The sequence below is a fragment of the Hyla sarda genome, chromosome 3, assembly GCF_029499605.1.
Source record: "Hyla sarda isolate aHylSar1 chromosome 3, aHylSar1.hap1, whole genome shotgun sequence".
Lineage (NCBI taxonomy): Eukaryota > Metazoa > Chordata > Amphibia > Anura > Hylidae > Hyla > Hyla sarda.
Window position 1 is genome coordinate 266,548,560 of NC_079191.1, and position 21,464 is coordinate 266,570,023.

The 21,464-nt window shown below is 36.8% G+C and overlaps 1 protein-coding gene across 1 annotated transcript; it reads left to right on the plus strand.

Annotated features, from left to right (window-relative positions):
- The first annotated feature begins 17,798 nt into the window (after nt 1-17,798).
- Nucleotides 17,799-20,405, plus strand: TCF21 (transcription factor 21). Its single transcript, XM_056566585.1, has 2 exons — nt 17,799-18,391; nt 19,967-20,405. Exons 1-2 carry the CDS (start codon nt 17,942-17,944, stop codon nt 20,054-20,056), a joined length of 540 nt encoding a protein of 179 aa, XP_056422560.1. The 5' UTR covers nt 17,799-17,941; the 3' UTR covers nt 20,057-20,405.
- The last annotated feature ends 1,059 nt before the right edge of the window (nt 20,406-21,464 follow it).

Here is a 21,464-nt window from a genome sequence, read left to right on the forward strand (position 1 = left end):
AAATGTGAAGGAACATAGCAAATATGCGGATTTCGTGAACGAAAATATTCATCAATATATTCGCGAAATGTCGCAAATTCGAATATGGCCCCTGACACTCATCACTATTAGGTGTACGCAGGAGTAGGAATACTGTTCCTCATTCATGTGTATAAAATCATGACTTTGCACACTTTGAATTTCATGCAAGGTAACATTGCATAATAAGACTCTGTCTCTTGCTCCAGGACCCCTCTGGCCTTAGTTGTCTCTCAGGCTGCCTCACTTCACTTTAACAGCAATTATCATTAGCAAATCTTTTCACTGTCATTCCAGTATGACTATTTCCTAATGCAGAATTTGCTCATAGCAACCTCAATATCCCCAAATTATTTGTTATAAAAGATAAGCTATGGCTCTCCACAAGAAATCGTAAGTTCAGAATATTGGGTCAGAAATTAATTGGACCATTTAAAATTAGGAAAAAAAAGTGAATGACAGCACGGCTGAGGAAAGAAAAACTGCGAAGGAGCAGTAGTACATAAAGAGTTTTCCCATATTCATAATTTTTAGCATTTCTATAGGATATGCCACGATGTCTGCACTATCCCCAAGTCAAGTCATCAAGAGGACACACTTTGAGAAGGGAGAATAATATCAGGGCTCTCAGCTATATTTTGCAGCCTTAACCACTTTTTTACGAAGAGTCCGACTTGTTCTAGCTTTGCCCAGCCAGTTTGCTGCACCTAATGATTATATAATAGCTTGCACTTGTTCTGTGGCCAGTCAGTAATTGCTGTCTTATATTTAAAAGGATATAATCTCTGTGGGACTGTCAGACAGAACAGTAAAGAGTGGATAGCTATCTCCTTCAATCCTGTAGACAGTGAATAGAACAAAAGCACGCATTCCCAACCACTGTTCCATACTTGTGACCACTGGAGGTACCTAGTTATATAGGTACCATGTTCAGCTTCTATTATAAGATAGACATCATGCAAACCAGTGTATGTAGTGATTATAAACTCCCCTTTATAATATACAGTGTATGTAAGAGCTAGAGACCCTGTATTACAATAAGTGTTATATGTACAAGTGAGAGACCCTCCAATGCAATAAACAGTGTACTGTAGATGATAGAGCTCCCCATTTAAATAAATGGTGCAGGTGTTGTAGACTTACCTCTCACAACACACAGCAGATTTTTATTTATTTATATAGCGCCTACAGATTCCGCAGCGCAGCAGATCTCCTATATACCACACTCTGGATTACAACTGAAAACAACTGTGTTGCTTGCTCTCCTTATGGATTCCAAATCAGAAGATTGCATTGTTACAATTTACAAAGCCAAGAATGCATACTTCTTTTAATTGGGAAAAGCAAATAAGCCACGTAAACATTATCTGACATATTACTGTAACATTTGAAGTTTCAGTTTAAAGGAGTACTCTGCTGCTCAGCGTTCGGAACAAAATGTTCCGAAGCTTAGAGCTGGCTCCAGGGGCTCATGACGTCATGGTTCGGCCCCCTCGTGACATCACGTCCCACCCCCTCAATGCAAGTCTATGCTCTAAGCGTTAGGAAAATTTTGTTCCGAACGCTGAGCAGCGGAGTACCCCTTTAAGGTTTGCCCAACGGATTTAAGGAAACTACAGGTCTCACTTTTCCAAGATATAGAATTCAGACCTTCAGCTTTTGGAGATTTTAAATCAGGGTTTTCCACCAAATGAAGTCTTATATTGATAAAGCAATGCTTGGTTTTGTAACTTCCATAAACTTCAATGGTTAGGGCTTCATACAATCATGACCATCTGTACATTAAGACTTTGTAGCTATGCTGTCATTCACTTACAGAGTGTACAAGGGGTGCTGTTGTTTGAGAAAAAAAAAAAGTTTAAGAATCACATCTATTCTGTTGTTCTCAGGACTGGTTGGGTCCCCAGGGGTCAATCATAATTTTATAGCATATCTAAGTGATATGCCATAACATTTTAGGATGGGAATACCCTTTACATTAGGGACAATTTGAAATATTGGTGAGTAGTCCTATTACTCCATTAACCTCATAAACTGCTAATTTAAAACGGTCCTAACACAATAAGGCAAGACATTGGGAAAGAATAAACTACTCTATTTATTTTAATAATCTCTTGGGCTTGGTCTACATTATGTTTGTGCAACACGTTGCATATATAAGATGGCAACCTGTCAAAATTGTAAGCCATGGAGGCAAGGGCCCATTGATTTTAATGGCCCAAACGTGGTCAACTATATTCAAGTCATTTTACTAATGTTGTTACTTTGCCTGAAAAGTGCAGTACATCACAATTTTTAGCCTAATTGAATACATGTAGAGTTTCCTTTCAGTCTGAACACTAATGAATGAATGGAAGAGCAGCTGTAAATGTAGTCTGCACCTGTTTTTGGAGTGATGCTTGCGTTCTTTATACTCAATTCCCACTGGCTAAATGGCAAAGTGTTTTAGTCCTTGATCATGATTTATGAGCAAAACAAGAGTGTCTTCAGCAAGAAAGAAACATTCAATAAATGACCTGGAAAGTAAACTCATTTCCATTATTTCACTTAAATTAAACATATAATAATGCAAAAAAAGTAAAAAACAAAACAAATGACAAAAAACTGACCAAAGCTAAATGAGAAAAGCTAATGAGAAGAACCAGTTTAATTGCCTTGGAATATGATGCTGATCATTCACACTCCATAGGGAATTCTGTGTCATCACTTTGGAAGGATCACAGGAAACTCAATGATATACTCTATTTACCTTCCTGGCTAGTCAGAGAAGAATTACATATAGAATGAGGAAAAGGGTCATTAACCAGTGGCATAAGAAGATATATAGATGAGTCTTGCTAAGATAACATGCCAGTAAAGGCTATGATGATTATGGTCAAAACTACCAAATAATTTACTCAATGTTTGGATATCAAAAGCCGTTTTTTCATTTGTGATGATCCTGAAATGTTTAAATGACAATGTTGTTTGGCATCTTCTCAAATTCACAGTAGATATCCCAGTTCAAGATCTAAACCAAACTAAGAGAATATGGATTACTCACTCCCTTAGCAAACCTATGCAAATAGTCTTGAATTAAGAAAACTAATAGTCATCCAAAAGTAGTGAAATAAAGTCAACTCAACAGTACTGGAATGTTTGAAATATTCGGAATGGTATTAAAAATACTACCATGGACATACTTAAAATTTTGACTTGTGTTCCCCAAGCAATCATAGTGCAAAACCAAATTATAAACTATATTTCTAGTATAACATTCCTGCAACAACAAACCTCACTGTAGGCAACAAGTCAAAGACATCCTCAACTACATCACTGATCACCACTCTAAACTCAACAGGAGACATCTCATCAGACAGGAGATTGAGCAAGTCAAGTCCTTCAAGTTTCTGGGTCTTCACACAACAAACAAACACAGCTGGAGTCTAAACACCATGATAATCATTGTGAAAACTAACCCTTACATTTCTTAAGGAAACTCAGAAAATTATCAACATGATCCTAGTCACAATATGTGCAAGTGTAAAATTGTCTTCAACAGGAGAAAGATGCATCTGATTTAGATAAACAGGAAACAGTACGTTAATGTGGATCTCAAAAATCTCTGCCAGTCAAACTATCCTATGATGGTATTGTGTCTTAATTGTAATTCCATTGCAAAAGGAAAGATATCAAGTAAAAAATGCATATGAAACTGCTGACACAGAGGTGTCCGGGACAGCTACTCCTCTTCCTACTTACTTCCACCACCCTCTTTGCCCTCTCTGCCCCTCTCGCTCTATTTTTACCATCCGTACTGCAGCACACACATGGTGAGACAAGGAAGCTGCTTCTGCAACTGTCAAACTCTTCATGTGTGCACTGCAATATGGATGAAGGGCACATGCTTGGATTTCGCCAAGGCTCAGAGAGGGCAGGGTACATCTGAGATGGAACTCCATCTCAGCCACAGATTTGTTGAGCAGGCTGTCACATGAACCCATCTGCGAAGGTGGGGGCAGGAGTGCTCCAGGGACTGGTAAGTAGCCGGCCCCGTACAGGAGATTGCAGGGGGTCCCCGCAATCAGACACTTATCCCCTCTACAGTTGGTAGGGAATTAGTTAGGTTCCCTTAAGTAGCTCTCTAATATGGTGGCTGCCACAATTAACTACATGAGGATGTTGTTTCTGCATCTCTACCGACACATCTGCAATTGTAAACATGCATTACCTGGGTTGGGGGGCCTTGGAGATGTTCTTCCTCTCCAGTTGTGCTATCTCTTCTCGTCTTTTCTCATCCCAACCACTGACCAACTGGCATCTTCTTGTTCTTTACAATGGAAATTAAATTATAGTGAAACCATTCAAAAATACATTCTTTTTATGAAGGTCACCTCGTTATCCAGACCATATTTCGGTTGAAGGATTTTTCATCCACCATACATTTTGTATACTGGCCATTTTTTTTAAAAGACCACCCCACAGAAGACCCCTTTTAGATGCATCTTTGAGTTGTCTTCTCAAAGATGTTTCTCTGAAATACCATCCTCTGTTTTGCTATGCATATTCTCTTACAACTATATGTCATTCACAACTCTTCGGCACTGATTGTTCAAGACTCCTACCATAATGATCTGGGCAATGATGTGGAAACCACAGAGTTTGCAAAAAACTGTATCTATAAAAATAACAGTTTAAATTGTGCCTACTGAGGACCTGACACCTATTAGCCAAGCGAGACAAAAAATATTTACTATAGTAACAAGAAAAGCAGCACTTTGGTGGGAGGGCCAGAAAGCTGAATTGACATTTTGGATAGAGGATAGAACACTGTCATGGTTCATTGGCAAAGCTTTTCATTCTTATGATGAACTTTAGAATGACCAGCATTGGTGCCAACTTACCAAATTCAGTACAGCAAAGTACAGCAAACCTGAAGCCAACAATAGAAAGACTTCATAACTTTAATTTTAAATAAAAGTAAAAAATCTACATGTCCCTAATAGGAGTCTGTCACACTGCTAATAATATTTATGAATTGCCATTGCTCACATTGATCCCTGTACCCCATGGGACTCAGAATCTTAATTCTAAATTAACCTATCAGTATGTTTTGGAGTATGGGAGGAAACAAAAGTACCTGCAGAAAACCTATGCAATTGGAGAGAACATACAAACACTGTGCCTCCCTTCATATCAACATATCACCTATCCACAGCATAGGTGATAAGTGTTTGACAAATGGGGGTCTGACTGCTGGGGCCTCAACAAGAACGGGGGTTCCAAGTGTTCCTATTTGAATGGAGTGACAGTTTACATGACCACTTCCACTCCATCAAAATCTAAAGGTATGCCAAACACAGCTAAGCCCTGTACGCAACTATCTCGAGCAGCACTATAGTGGGCATATGCGATCGCAGCTCCATTCAAACACTCAGGACCCTTGTTCTTATGATCAGTGGGGAGTTGGCTATGGAGACTCCCTTTAGTGTCTATTCACACATCCTGTGCAGACTGAAGCTGTGTACAGTCATATAGTTTAAATTAATTTTGCAGCATTAAGTCTGCAGCTTCAAACCTTGAGCAGGATACGCAGTTCATCCGCAGCGTGAAATACATCAGGCAGCGGGAAATACGCTCTGTATTCTGCTATGAGCAAACACACAGGGCTTCCCCGCCACAGCCCTGTGTGTGCAGTAAGGTTTGAAGGCGGCCTTGCATTTTACAGTCACATCCACGCACTGGGCCTGCCTCCAATCCTTACTGCACACACAGGGCTGCAGCTGTGTAGCCCTGTATGTCTGCTCATAGCAAAATCTGCAGTGTATTTCCTACTGCCCAGTGGATTTCACTCAGGGTGAAATATGCTGTGGATGCACTACGTGTGACCCTATGCTTAAGACACTTACCTTTTATACTGAGGATGGGTAATAGGCTTTTATTATGGGAAACTTCAATACAGCTTTGAATGGCTGATATGAATTACTATGAATTACTACATTTCCTCTGCATGCAACCAGACAAAACTTCCCACAGCAATTTTAGCTGTTGTCAGAGGATCCAGTTGGTAGGACAACTATTCATGTCTTAGAGAGAAAACCAATTAAAAACATTCAGTAAAATCTATGCGAATGCCACTGAATTCTCAATGTAGCATTTTTTTTTATGAACAATCATTTCTAAACCTTTCATCTTAGAAGGAGCCATGCTGAACACACCAAATAAAATGACAAAGTAGGCAGCTGCATTGATTTTGAGCCTGGACATATTTCATAAACATCATACAATCCAATGGAAAACTAGTACACATTATTGAAATGTTAAAAATCATATACTGTGTTATATAGCAGCTGACATTTAAGGACAAATGCACAAAATTATATAGTATGTGATCTTCTTAGCTGATATCCTCTCTCTAAGAAGAAAATACCTGGCTTAAATATTGCTAGGATAACGTAAACAAAGGAAAAAGTGAGCAAATTTCTAGGACTTTAACATACCCTTAATAGATTAACTAATTCCTGCTCATATAGCCAGATAAATGCCAGCCTTGCAATGTATCACACGCTTCTACACATATACTGCATGCTGACAAAGCAGCCATTTTATTACTAACATTTCCCCCACTACAAGGTATTCCAATAAAATTCTAGACCACGTGTGTATTTATTATTTTTGTTATTACAAACTATTCTCAAAGCTTTTTTAATATAGCCATAAAATTATGTATTTAAAAAAAATTAAATTAATAGCGCATTAGCTGCAATATTAAAAGTGTTAAGCTTTTAGCAGCAACTTTAGTAATTTAAAATCTATTATTATTTTTGGTGGGACGGTTCCAATTATGCATGTAGTTGTTTACATGGCCGTGACAGCTCTGCAGTTACTTGGATTCTATTTTAAACAAATCGTGTTTAAAGGCACTTAGTGTAAAGGAATATATGACAGCTATAGATAAATGGCCGACCACTGGCAAAAGGTGGGTGATTATAAATGAAAGGGGGGAATAAAAGCACTACTCTGGAAATAAGAGATGCTGAAAGAAAGCTACATTTTATGTACAACTAGTTCCACAAAAAAACTAGGAACTGAGGTGATGTCTCCTGAGACTTTACGACATGGTTCATGTATTAAATAGAATATACTTAATTCATTATTAACCTCTGCTTAGTATTTATTACATACTGAATTCTATTTGGTTTCTGCTAACCAGTAGGCTATAAGCTATCAGTGCATTAGTAAAGTGCCCTGAAACCAAGGGCGCTATATGAATAAATAAAAAACAATAATAATTAGTAGCAGTATATGCTGTGAAAGTATCAGTATATATGTTATAGCTAAGGAGAAACCTACAGAATTATGCATGTTGTGAAAAGGAAAAGCTTTTTCCTTAAAGGGGTACTCCGGCGCTAAGACATCTTATCCCCTATCCAAAGGATAGGGGATAAGATGCCTGATCGGGGGGTCCCGCCTCTAGGGACCCCCCGTGATCTTGCATGCAGCCCCCCGTTATAATCAGTCCCCGGAGCACGTTCGCTCCGGGTCTGATTACCGACGATCACGGGGGCCGGAGCATTGTGACGTCGCGGCCCTGCCCCTGTGTGACATCACGCTCCGCCCCCTCAATGCAAGCCTATGGGAGGGGGCATGATAGCTGCCTATTCCTGCAGCAGGAAATACGCTACATATTCTCCTATATGAAGGACTTTGCACAGCATGAAATACGCTGCGTATATGTTATGTGTGGACCCTACCCTAAATCTGAATCGTGGTGGAGTCCAAAGGCTTAATAAGCACCTCTCACACCTATTGTGACTATGGGGAAAATTTATCAAAACCTGTGCAGAGGAAGAGTGGTGCAGTTGCCCATAGCAACCAATCAGATCGCTTCTTTCATTTTGCAAAGGCTTTGTTAAAAAGGAAAGAAGCGATCTGATTGGTTGCTATGGGCAACTCAGCAACTTTTCCTCTGGACAGGTTTTGACAAATCTCCCCCTAGATGTATTTTTCTTCCATTCCCTAGGGTACGACCTCTCCAGGAAGTGATCAGTGTTATGAAGATTTATCAATCAGACAATGCCCCATTGGAAAAAGTTATGCAAATTTGCAATGAGCATTGCCTGAAAAATAAGTTATCATACTACTGATCTCTTCAATGGGAGTTAGTATTTCCTCTGAAACACATCTAAGCCATCTCTATAGTCAACTAGCACCCTGCCATGTTCTGATCCCCAAAGATCCCCAAAACAGCTGATTGCAGATGAGTGACTCCTTTTGGAGGAGAGAGTATTCTTCCATCCTGAAACCCTGTTTAGCAAAAATAAGAGGTGAGAATTTTGTGGACACAAAAATGACTTGTAAGGCTACAGTTACACTGCATTTGTGTTTATGTTTAATGCATATGATTCATACTCTTGAAAAAAAAAATTATACATGCATACATGTTGTATGAAGCCACAGCATGATCTGATTCCCACTCTCTTACATTGTAAAAAAAAAAAAAAAGAAGAAGAAGAAAGAAAGAAAAACATTGCAACATATGCCTTTTTTTTAACTGGACACGATAGCACAGACTAAAACTATAGGCTATTTTAGACAGCAAAAAAGAAAAACATAATAAAATGGAAATTGGTGAAATGTAAAGATGAAATGCACTGTGAACCCAGCTTTAAAGATCAATGAATACAGTGATTTTAGGTTCTTTATACATCTTTTTTTATCATATATGATACTGAGAGACAACATAGTTGTTTGGAGTGTTGGAGGATATCAGAGTACCCAAAGGAAACACAAACACGGAAAGAACATACAAGCTCCATGTGTTGTCCTTGTTGGGATTTAAGCCAAGTATCCAACTCTGCAAGGCACCAGTGCTATCCACTGAGCCACCATGCTGCCCACCAACACAAACTAACAGGCTCTGGGATGAAATGAACACTAGTACGTGATAAAGAGAATAAATTGCAAGGCTGAACATACACATAAACAAATGTGAAGTGCAGGTCATGCCACACACTTTGCAGGATATGTAGACATTACTAGATATGTAGACATGAGCATGTGCTATATGCAAGAGTATATGTAAGAGGTTCTAGATATTGTATATATCCAACATCACAAACAGTGTATATAAAAGTTGGGCGCCATCATATATATATATCTGTGTAAAAGTGTCGGGGGTAAACTGAAGATCGAACAAATCACATCATTTGAATTGGACAGTTCACATTTAGTCAGCACCTCAACTGAGATGCCAGATCACTATACAGACTAAACGGGGGAACACATCTCTGGCCAGCCTGCAGAAATAACTGGATGTTGGACTATAGACAACTGATGCACTTTGCCATTAGTTGTGTCATTGGTTGTAATATTAGTTTTGCCCATTTTACTGAGCCAGATCACTATATATATATATATATATATATATATATATATATATATATATATATATATATTAACGGGGTCAGTATTTTCCTTAGGGAGAGGGCACCACTTCTGGTGTAAAAAGGGAGATTCAAGTAGGCCATTTAGCACTCCACGGGCTGATATATATATATATATAACAGCGCCCTTAGATACTTATAATTACAATGAAAAGTGTATGTAGGAGTTGGAGATTGAATACATATATTCAGTTCAGAGCCATCTTGGGAACCCTGAAGGCAAAAAGTTGAATAGATTGAATCTGAGGTTGCATCGACCATCTGGCAAAGGTGCCTTATGACAGGGTTTCGCTGGATCCAATGGATATGCCAGATTGCCGGACATATTTAAACCCAGCCCAAGAGACCTACCATTATAATAAACAGCTTATTTTAAAATATAAATACTCTCCATTACAATAAACAGTGTATGTAGTAGTTAGGCTGGGTTCACGTATGTCCGGCATCCGACATAGGTGAACTCAGCCTAAATCTCAATGCAACTGATGCCACAACTGATGACAACTTTTCATCAGTTGTGTGGCATCCGGCATCCATTGTTTCTGGGCAATGGATAGGGTAATGCAGCAAGCTGCGTTACCCTGTCCGATGCCCTCTGGTGTGTCCCACCATCCGGTGTCAAAATCGAGACACTGGATAGTTGTGAACTATCCCTTTCAAATGAATGGGATCAGTTCTAGCATCATTTTCCCTCCGGTGCACGCCGGAGGGAAACTGTTTCCTTAGAAACTCTTCATCACACTACAAAGGAGGAGATGTATCAAAGCCAGTTTTTATCTCGCAGGCCTTAAGAAAAAAAGAAACACACCTCTACAGAAATCAGAGGGCTTCTCAGCCTGCCTGGGTGCCCTTACTGGAAGCTATGCCAGCTTGAAGCTGGCAAAACCTCTTGTTTTAATTTTCACCTTTTTGCAGGCAAAATTTTAAATAACTCTAGCATGTCCATGACACCATGCCCCCTTTATGTGGTGTCATTCTCACTTGGCGAGCGCAGTGCAAAGTGACAAAAAGTTGCCAAATTTTTGCAAAAATGTGTGAGTAAGAGGTCCTCCAACAAAATATACAGTGCGAGTTGGAGATAGAGACCCTCCATTCCAATAAATATCATATTTATGTTCAGACATGTCAGATTTTACAAGGATTTGGGTATAGATTTCTTGCCATGTAATAACAATGTGTGCCACATTTGTTTCCTAGATACAATTTATAAGTTTACAAAAATGTGTACTGGGAATGTCTCCGTATACAGATGGAGGGCTGTATCTATACAAAAGACAGCAGAGCTTCTTATGGGATTGTACGTCTGATACAGTAAATCGCACTAATTGATAAATAAAAAAATGAGAGGCGGTTATGCTCACCTTTTGGGGTTGTGTATTAGACACAACCACCTCTTATAGCATGAAAGCAGCCACCCGGGTATCGGCGATGTGAAGACCCATGCCGATCATAGGATGCACTGGTAGAAAAAACTTCAAAAATGATCCGGGCATCAGCGGCGCAATCCGTGTTCAAGGACTTCACAGTACACGTAAATTAGTGAAACTGTACATTTACAACGCCAACAAACAGACACAATTCGAGACTAGCACTATCTCATTCTCAATGTTAAAAATGGCAAAATAATCAGATCCATTACACACATCCGATTTGATCCGCATCCGATTTCACACGATTTTTGTTCGGGTCTGAAATCGTGGTCAAATCCGATTTCAGACCCCAACAAACATCGTGCGAAATCAGATGTGGATCAAATCAGATGTGTAATGGATCCAATTATTTTAAGGAGGTCAATGGATCCGACTTATACAATTATATACGATATATACGATTTTAAGTTATTAAATCAAAAAATATGCATTTAGCATATATATATTATACATATATATACACAATATATAGCTATAGCTATATATATATATATATATATATATATATATATATATATATATATATATTATACATATATACATATTTAGCCCCTATCCAATGTTTTCATAAGGACACTTGTCTGGAAAGAGCATAACAAGTAAACACTATGGCTCTCTATAGATCAAGAAAAAAAATAATAAATGATGATGAATGAAGTGCTCTGACCTATGAGAGAGATTTACAATGTTCACATCCATTGGTATCAGAAAAATACAGAGAGTGGTCATCGTTAACCCCTTGAGGACACAGAATTTTTCATTTTTGCATTTTCATTTTTTTCTCCTTGCTTTTTAAAACGAGTGCTTGTATTTTGTATTCACATAACTTATTTTTCCTGTGTTTCTACGCAGTGCACTTTACGGTAAAAATGACATGTTCTGCTAATTCTTTAGATCAGTTTGACTGCAGTGATACCCAATGTATATAGATTTTGATTTGAATTTTACTTTACTAGAAATGTTGACTCTTTTTAAAATAACATAAGTACTGTATGCTTAAAATTGCCCTATTCTGGCCTTTATCATTTTTTCGTGTATGGAGCTGTTTGAGGGCTCATATTTTGCTCCATGGTCTGTAGTTTTATCAGTACTATTTTTGTTTAGATTGGACTATTTGATTGCTTTTTTATTCAGTGTTTTTCTGGTATATGAAGTAACCAAAAATCAGCAATTCTGATGTTTGGTATTTTCTTTGTTTACACCGTGTGGGATCATAATAATTATTAAAATTAAGAAATTACAGTGGTACATTTCTTTATGCTTTATTATTAACTATCCATAAGATGCAGGTTACAGTTCAAGCGTCTTGCCATGTGGGTTCAGACACCAGTAAATCCAATCTGATTATAGGTAAGGCTGCATTCACATCACAATTTCTCCATCCGACTTGAGTACATGATTTTCTAACTTAAAATCGTATGAAATCGTTTAAAGTTGGATCCAATGACCCCGAATTAAAAAATCGGATCCATTACACACATCCGAGTTGATCCGCATCCGATTTCACATGATTTTTGTTCGCGTCTGAAATCGTGGTCAACGTGATTTCAGACCCGAACAAAAATCGTGTGAAATCAGATGTGGATCAAATCGGATGTGTATAATGGATCCAATTACTTAATGGAGGTCAATGGGTCCGACTTTATATACGATTTTAGGTTATAAAATCGTGTACTGAAGTGGGATGGAGAAATCGTGATGTGAACGCAGTCTAACTCGTAATCAAGCTGAATTCACCAGCATCTGCACCCACACAGCGAGACGCTTGAACTGTAACCTGCACCTTATAGATATTTATTAATAAAGCATAAAGAAACGTAACTGCTGAGTGCCACTGTAATTTCTTAATATTACTAATGTCACAGACCGTAGTTAAGCACAGAAGAGAATACCTGTATATTTGAACAACCTTCTCCGTCACCATAAGTTCAGAGGAGCAGTGGGGATTTGAATATACTGCAAGACATCTGCCCTTTCTAACAGCACAATCATAATAATTTTATTTTAATAGATAAGACAATTCCGTACATGGTGATACCAAATATGTTTGTTTGTTTGCTTATTTCATTTCTTTTTATATATATATATTTTTATTTATAAAATGAGAAAAGGAGGATAATTTACATTTTTATTAGGTGAGGGGCTAATTCCCATTAAAACACAATTTTTTTTATGTGACTATTACATGCAATCTTTTGATTGATAACACTGTTCAATGCTTTGCCATAGAATAGCATAGCATTGAACAGTGTTATCGGTCCTCTTCTTATACAGCCTGCCAGGAAAGCCAGTATAGTCAGAGCGACGATTTGATGACACAGAGGAGGGTAAGCCCCCTAAATGGCACATGTATTTTACACTTTTATTTGTCGCTATCATCTTTGATTGTGATTGCTGATGTCCGGCAAGACAGGTTAGTCCTCATCGGCTTAAAAGGAAGCTCCTTAGCTCGCTTCGAAGTTTCACCAAGACATGCATGTACATCCTGGGTCCACAAGGGGTTAGTCACATTGCTGTTTACAGCAATCTGTATTCTGTCAACCATTATATGCGGGGTAGTTTTCATAGCTTGTGCTGCCCTAGGCCCTTAGGTTGATTTCACATCGATCATAATTATCTATGCAGATCTGTCACAAAAAGTCAGAAAAAAAAGTATGCGCTACATGCTGCAGTTGTTGCGGATTCACCGTAGAGCTCACCCCCTGTACACAGAACATGGTGAAATCAACCACTAATCCACAACATAATAAAGAAGCTGCAGCTGAAAATATGCCGGTCAATTTTGCAGAAGTTCTGATCCATGTTGACTAACCCAAAGGAGGAATATATTGTCTTTTTTTCTCTAGGCCACAACATGGAAGCAGCTACATCAAAAACATTTATCTTTGTTGTTTTTATTTATTATTATTATTATTATTATTTTTTTATTGCTGCCAACATTCTCCCAGACCCCCCCCCCCCCCCCCCCAAACACTGCTGTCCTAGGCACAGGCTCATGGGAGCCTAATGGTAAATAAGCCTGCTTATGTGTACAGTCACATTTAGTTGACAGATCCTGAGGCAGATAAAGGCTAATTCTTCAGGAAAGCTTTAAAAATCATATATTTCTAATACTGGGGCAATGGAGCAGAATCATGTGAAGGGGATGCCAGTCAGAGATGGCTGTGAGGGTTTGCTGTTATGTTCCCTGTATGCACATACTTAAAGTAATATTACAATCTGAATGAGTTGAAGCAAAACTAGTCCCAATCTAAAAAGCCAAGAAAATACATAACACAATGTTCCTCGTATGAGGAATGAGTTTAGATAGTAAAAGAAAGTACAAGGTATTGTAAACCAGTAACAATCCCAAAGTAACTGAGAACAATTCCAACAAGTTAGAAGAAATTGGATAAGGCTCCTCAATGCTGACTGCAGGAAAAAGGACAATGGGGAAATTCTGATTATTTTACATCTGTAGTGAATGTAAGTGAATGTAAAATAGACTAAACCACACAGGACTGTATCTTGCCCCAACTATTTGCTGGGTTTAAGCAGAGGGACTGGAATCACAAGACTTATCTGTTTACCTTGCTATGGGTTCCTTCACTGGAGATATATTAACACTTACAGAGGAATTCATAGGAATGTCCGGTATAATACCCTCAGCTTTATGGAGCAGATCTGAGCATACTGGGTAACACCATGATCAGTAAAGCCAACAGCATTACCTATCATCAGTGTTATACATCTCTGCATTACATCCCCATTAGTCCATAAGCATCCTGGAAGCATATGTGACCAAATATACAGCAACTCTACAATGTTTTGTGTTCCTCACAAACTAACAAACTGTAAGTAAAAATATTTACTATTCAAATCCTAATAATAGCTAGTAAAATATTTTGACAGAATCCTGTTTACTCTCTTGGAGTGGTGTCAAATGCTTCTCACTAGGAAAACTTTTTAACCATTATCTAATAAATGTGAGGTATCTATCTATCTCATATCTATCTATCTATCTATCTATCTATTTATTTATCTCCTATCTATCTATCCATCTATCTATCTATCTATCTATCATCTCCTATCTATCTCATATCTATCTATCTATCTATCTATCTATCTATCTATCATATCTATCTATCTCATATCTATCTGTCTCATATCTATCTATCATCTATCTCATATCTATCTCATATCTATCTATCTATCTATATCATATCTATCTATATCATATCATATCTATCTAGCTCATATCTATCTATCTCCTATCTATCTATCTATATATCTATCTCATATCTATCTATCTCATATATATCTATCTATCTATCTCATATCTATCTATCTATCTATCTATCTCATATCTATCTATCTATCTCCTATCTATGTTTCTCATATCTATCTATCTACCTATCTATCTCCTATCTGTCTATCTATCTATCTCATATCTATCTATCTCATATCTATCTATCTACCTATCCATCTACCTATCTATCTATCCATCTATCTCTCTATCCATCTATCTCTCTATCTATCTCATATCTATCTATCTATCTCATATCTATATCTATCTATCTATCTCATATCTATCTATTTATCTATCCATCTCATATCTATCTATTTATCTATCTATCTCATATCTATCTATCTCCTATCTATGTTTCTCATATCTATCTATCTCCTATCTATCTATCTCATATCTATCTATCTCATATGTATATCTATTTAGCTCATATCTATCTATCTACCTATCCATCTATCTCTCTATCTATCTCTCTATCCATCTATCTCTCTATCCATCTATCTCTCTATCTATCTATCCATCTATCTCTCTCTATCTATCTATCTATCTATCTATCTACCTATCTATTTATTTATCTATCTATCTATCTATCTATCCATCTCTCTCTCTCTCTATCTATCTGATGCTTTCTATATCTATGATTCTATTACAATGTGGATGTGTTTATAAAGCCATCTGTGTATGTTTCTAGAGCAGTGTTTCCCAACCAAGGTGCCTTCAGCTGTTACAAAACTACAACTCCCAGCATGCCCGGACAGCCTTTGGCTGTCCGGGCATGCTGGGAGTTGTAGATTTGAAACAGGTGGAGGCACCCTGGTTGGGAAACACTGGTCTAGAGCAATGATTCTCAATCTGTGGCTCAACAGCTGTTGCAACACTACAATTCCTGAATGCCCATGCTAGGGGTTGTAGTTTTGCAACAGCTGGAGGGCCATTGGTTGAGGATCTCAGGTCTAGAGGAACAAGTGACCACAATCTCCTGTATAGAGAGTTACCTTCTGTTACCTACCAACACTGATCCGAACATGGAGTTTCCTCTTTTGTCTCCTGGGCTTTAAACTACTTTACACAAACAAGAGAGATTGAAGAGAAATCTATGCTCTATTACCTGCATTACTCACAGTGAACACATATTCATTATAGGATATACATGAAATGTGGAGTACATCCTGGTTATTAAATAGGATTTCTTCCCATTTATTGCCTATACTTTAATCATATCATAATAACGTCCAAATGATACTTCACTTTGTTATCATTTCTTATGTACATAACATAAGAACGTAAGAAATAATTAGTCCAATGAACATATACCTCATAAAATCACATTCATATTTATAAAGAGACATAATCTTACATAATTTTATTTTGCAGATTTATAACGTGTCCCCTTCAGTGTTGAGTTACCTTACCTTTATTTATCAAATTAACATTTTGATAGAATGAGACATATATATGTAGGGAGAGGAGAGAGAGAGGAGAGAGGAGAGAGAGAGAGAGAGAGAGAGAGAGAGAGAGAGAGAGAGAGAGAGAGAGAGAGAGAGAGAGAGAGAGAGAGAGAGAGAGAGAGAGAGAGGGGGGGATAGAGAGAGAGGAATGGAGAGAGAGGGAAAGAGAGAGAGGGATAGAGATAGAGAGAGAGGAATAGAGAGAGAGGGAAAGAGAGAGAGGGATAGAGAGAGAGGAATAGAGAGAGAGAGGAATAGAGAGAGAGGAATAGAGAGAGAGGGATAGAGAGGGATAGAGAGAGAGAGGAATAGAGAGAGGAATAGAGAGAGAGAGGGATAGAGAGAGGGATAGAGAGAGAGGAATAGAGAGAGAGAGGAATAGAGAGAGAGGGGGATAGAGAAAGAGAGAGAGGGGGATAGAGAGAGGGATAGAGAGAGAGAGGGATAGAGAGAGAGAGCGACAGAGAGAGAGAGAGAGAGAGAGAGAGAAGGAGAGATGCAAATCAAAAAAAAAATTTTATTGTCCATCACTGGACTAATACAGCTACTCAAATTTACTATATATATATATATATATATATATATATATATATATATACACACACACACACACACACATATCCTCAGCACACCTCTCTGATAGTGTTTCCTGTTCTCAGTCTCACTACAATATAAGAGGGATCCTCCGCAGAGTCAGTTGTTTTTGCCCTAGTCACCTAGTAATGAGGTTACATGACCTCTGACCTAGGGCACCTAGGAGACACTGGGGGATATTTCACAGTGCAGTTCACTTGAGGGCACCTTGTACTGACAGTACATGACAGTATGGATGTTTGATACAATATAACTAAAGGTTGCAGTAAACCATCTATACTAGTGCTTTTACAAGAAAACAATAATATTCCACTGGCTACTTAAATTAGTTTTTAGTTTAAAACAGCTATCTATTTGCAGGTGATTTACACAAGATCATATATTAAGTCATAATAAAGTATACATTGTTATATATAATAAGCCTATTATTAGTGAATTTCCATGATCCCTGTAAGATAGTGATGAGCGCAGGGAGGAATCCGTGGGCTGGCAGGAGAAGAAGAGAAGACTATGTGGTCCTCCTCCTCCTCCTCCTCCTCCCTGGTATCATAAAGCCCAGCCTCTGCCCGCCCTCCATCCCATAAATAAATGACTACTGTCCACACGAAATTCCACTGCTCTCCTCCTAAGACAAACACTGGGACAGGCGTGTCCCCTGCAGGCTGCTATAACCAGACTCATCCCCATCTTCTCATCCTGCATCCATTCACACCTGGACCATAGGGAGAAGAAGAGGCAGCCATGTCTACTGGCTCTCTGAGTGATGTGGAGGACTTCCAAGAGGTGGACATGTTGGGCTGTGATGCCATGAAACTGGATTCTAGCAAGGACTTTGGGATTTCAAATGACAGCAATGAGGAAAGCTCCACTTGTGACAATGATTCTCCTAAAAAAGGCAGAGGGACTACAGGGAAGAGGAAGAAAACCCCACGCAAGAAAAGTCCTCTCACTGGGGTAAATCATGAAGGCAAGCAGGTCCAGAGGAATGCGGCCAATGCCAGGGAAAGGGCCAGGATGAGGGTGCTCAGCAAAGCCTTTTCCAGGCTCAAGACCACCCTACCCTGGGTGCCCCCCGACACTAAACTTTCCAAGCTAGATACCCTGAGGCTGGCATCAAGCTACATAGCTCACCTGAGGCAGATCTTAGCCAATGACAAATATGAAAATGGATACATTCATCCTGTTAACCTGGTAAGAACAGCTCTACTAAAGTCGGTTTGTTCCAATTAATATATTAGCCATTACTTAAAATATATACTTTATTTTTTATTTTTTCTACAGTATTCATGCATCTAAATAGTTAATATCTATCTATCTATCTATCTATCTATCTATCTATCTATCTAGATGCTGCTCTTGTTTGGGTTCTGATCTATTAAATATTCGAACACTGTAAATCTTTCTATAAGATACAATGTAGCTTACACTCACAGACATGAGGTTACCACCTACTGCTAGAAGAGACTTCTGTCTTCCCATATTTTAGCCTTATCTCTTCCACTGTAGCTGTAAATAATGGAGCTGTGGGGATTCCTTAAGGTAGGAATGTTTCTGTGCTTGTGAATTTTTTTTTCTTACCAAAGAATACATATTCACAGTACAGGATGTTTATGAAACAGAAATGAGTGGTAAAGCTTGGTATGAAAACTTACAGAGATGGTGAAATTTAGGAATAACAGCAAAAAATAAAAAAAAAATAAAAAAATAACCCAAATAAGGATTATAGGAATATAAAAAAAATGCTAGTTATATATTGTTATAGAATAATTATATTTATCATTAGTGATTACTGTTAAAATTAAGTAATTGCACTTTACCATCATTCTTATTAGTAGTAATTATATAGTAGTAAGTAATGCATTTATTGTTATTATTATAACTGCTACTACTAGGAGTATGGTTGCTGTACGTGGTATATATAATTGTGCATTATTGTTTATCTTATTAGAAAAAGTAGTAGAATGATCTATCATTATTATTATATTTACTACTATTGGTATTGATGTTGTACTTGATATACTAGTAATCGTGCATTATTGTCATAAGGAGTAAAAGTAATTATTTTCACTGCTGCAACTTCATGATGATTATTATTATCATTATTGTTGTTATTATTAGCAATAGCAGTAGTAGTATTAGTAATATGTATTATTATCATTATTGTTGTTATTATTATTAGCAATAGCAGTAGTAGTATTAGTAATATTTATTATTATTATCATTATTGTTTTTGTTATTATTATTAGCAATAGCAGTAGTAGTATTAGTAATATTTATTATTATTATCATCATTATTGTTGTTGTTGTTATTATTATTAGCAATAGCAGTAGTAGTATTAGAAATATTTATTATTATTATTTATTTCTTTTTGCAATATCTTTGCTGTAGATGGTAAAATAATACCGTTATTTATGTATCCTTTTTTGTTAAATCTCAGCCAAATCAAACCATAGAGGAAAAAGCAGAAAAGCACAACTGATAATGTAGGGAGAATGATAAAAAAATATATCTTGGGTAGATAAAGGCTTTGATCTTGGTCATTATAGTTTAGCTAAAACTAAATATGTATAACCATACGTAATACTTTCTTATTGAACCCAAACATAATAATGTTACAAATCTCACTATCACTTCAGTCTGCAGATTGTGGGATTATAGGAGATATTTTTTCAGCCTAGTCCATATAGTGGTATTTGTATAAAGAGGTTTAGTTTAAAGGGATGATGTACTATGTGCTGATTTTGGGTTTTCTCTTTTTCTGACAGACGTGGCCCTTTATGGTGTCTGGAAAACCTGAAAATGACCTTAAGGAGGTGGTGGCTACAAGTCGCCTGTGTGGCTCCATGGCATCATGACCCTACTGATAGGCCGTGAGGATTAATGGACACCATGCATGGACATCTCATTTTAAGCAAACACAAATTGAAGGAGACCAAATGTACATAATCCTTTTATAAGAAGATCCCATTTATATTTAACTTGATGGCCTTGTATTTTTCTTGTTGCCCTGAGCCTTGCTGGTCCAAGAGCTCTTGGAGCATTATTGTGTGTCATTTTGTACAATATGTTTATATATATATATATAAGAAACCTTTGGATAGGGCTTTGGAAGTCCTGTCTAAGGTTATGTTCAGTTTTAGATATACAGATTTATATTACAAATTTATATATATATTTTTGTTTCTTCAAAAAGATAAGAAATTTCTGCAAATAAATTCTTCTTTATATAAGGAATGTATGTTGTATTAATTTAAGCGATGATGGACAGACAGACAGACAGAGGTTGGCATTTTTACAGTGATGGTGATTCTCATGAAATTACAATAATAATATAAATATTTATGATAATTATAAAATAAGTACTAAAGGAGACTAGGCAACAGCTGAGTTATTATTTATTGACATAGCAACAGCATATTTTGTATTACTACACAATAAAGATGCCACATTAACTATTAAAAACGATGCTTACGAATGATCTAAAGTAGTAATAATATTTACATATAGAAATGGTTCCTATTACTATTTTATTTATTAATTAATCTTTTACTACTACAATTATTAATCATGTTAATACTAATAATACTAATATTAATACTGATTACATCTACTATTAAGAGTTGCTGCTACTATATTATTATTATTATTATAAATAATAATAATACTGATGATATCTAGTACTACTATTACTAATCATGTTAATACTAATATTAATACTGATTACATCTACTATTAAGAGTTGCTACTACTATACTAATACTACTACTACTACTACTACTACTAATAATAATAATACTGATGATATCTAGTACTACTATTACTAATCATTTTAATACCAATAATACTAATATTAATACTGATTACATTTACTATAAAGAGTTGCTTCTACTATAATAATAATACTGATGATATCTAGTATTATTACTAATCATGTTAATACTAATAATACTAATATTAATACTGATTACATCTACTATAAAGAGTTGCTTCTACTATAATAATAATACTGATGATATCTAGTATTATTACTAATCATGTTAATACTAATAATACTAATATTAATACTGATTACATCTACTATTAAGAGTTGCTACTACTATACTAATACTAATACTACTACTACTACTACTACTAATAATAATAATAATACTGATGACATCTATTACTACTATTACTAATCATGTTAAATAATATCTACTACTAATGATACTAATATTCATATTGATAACATCTATTATTAACAGTTACTACTAATAATATTAG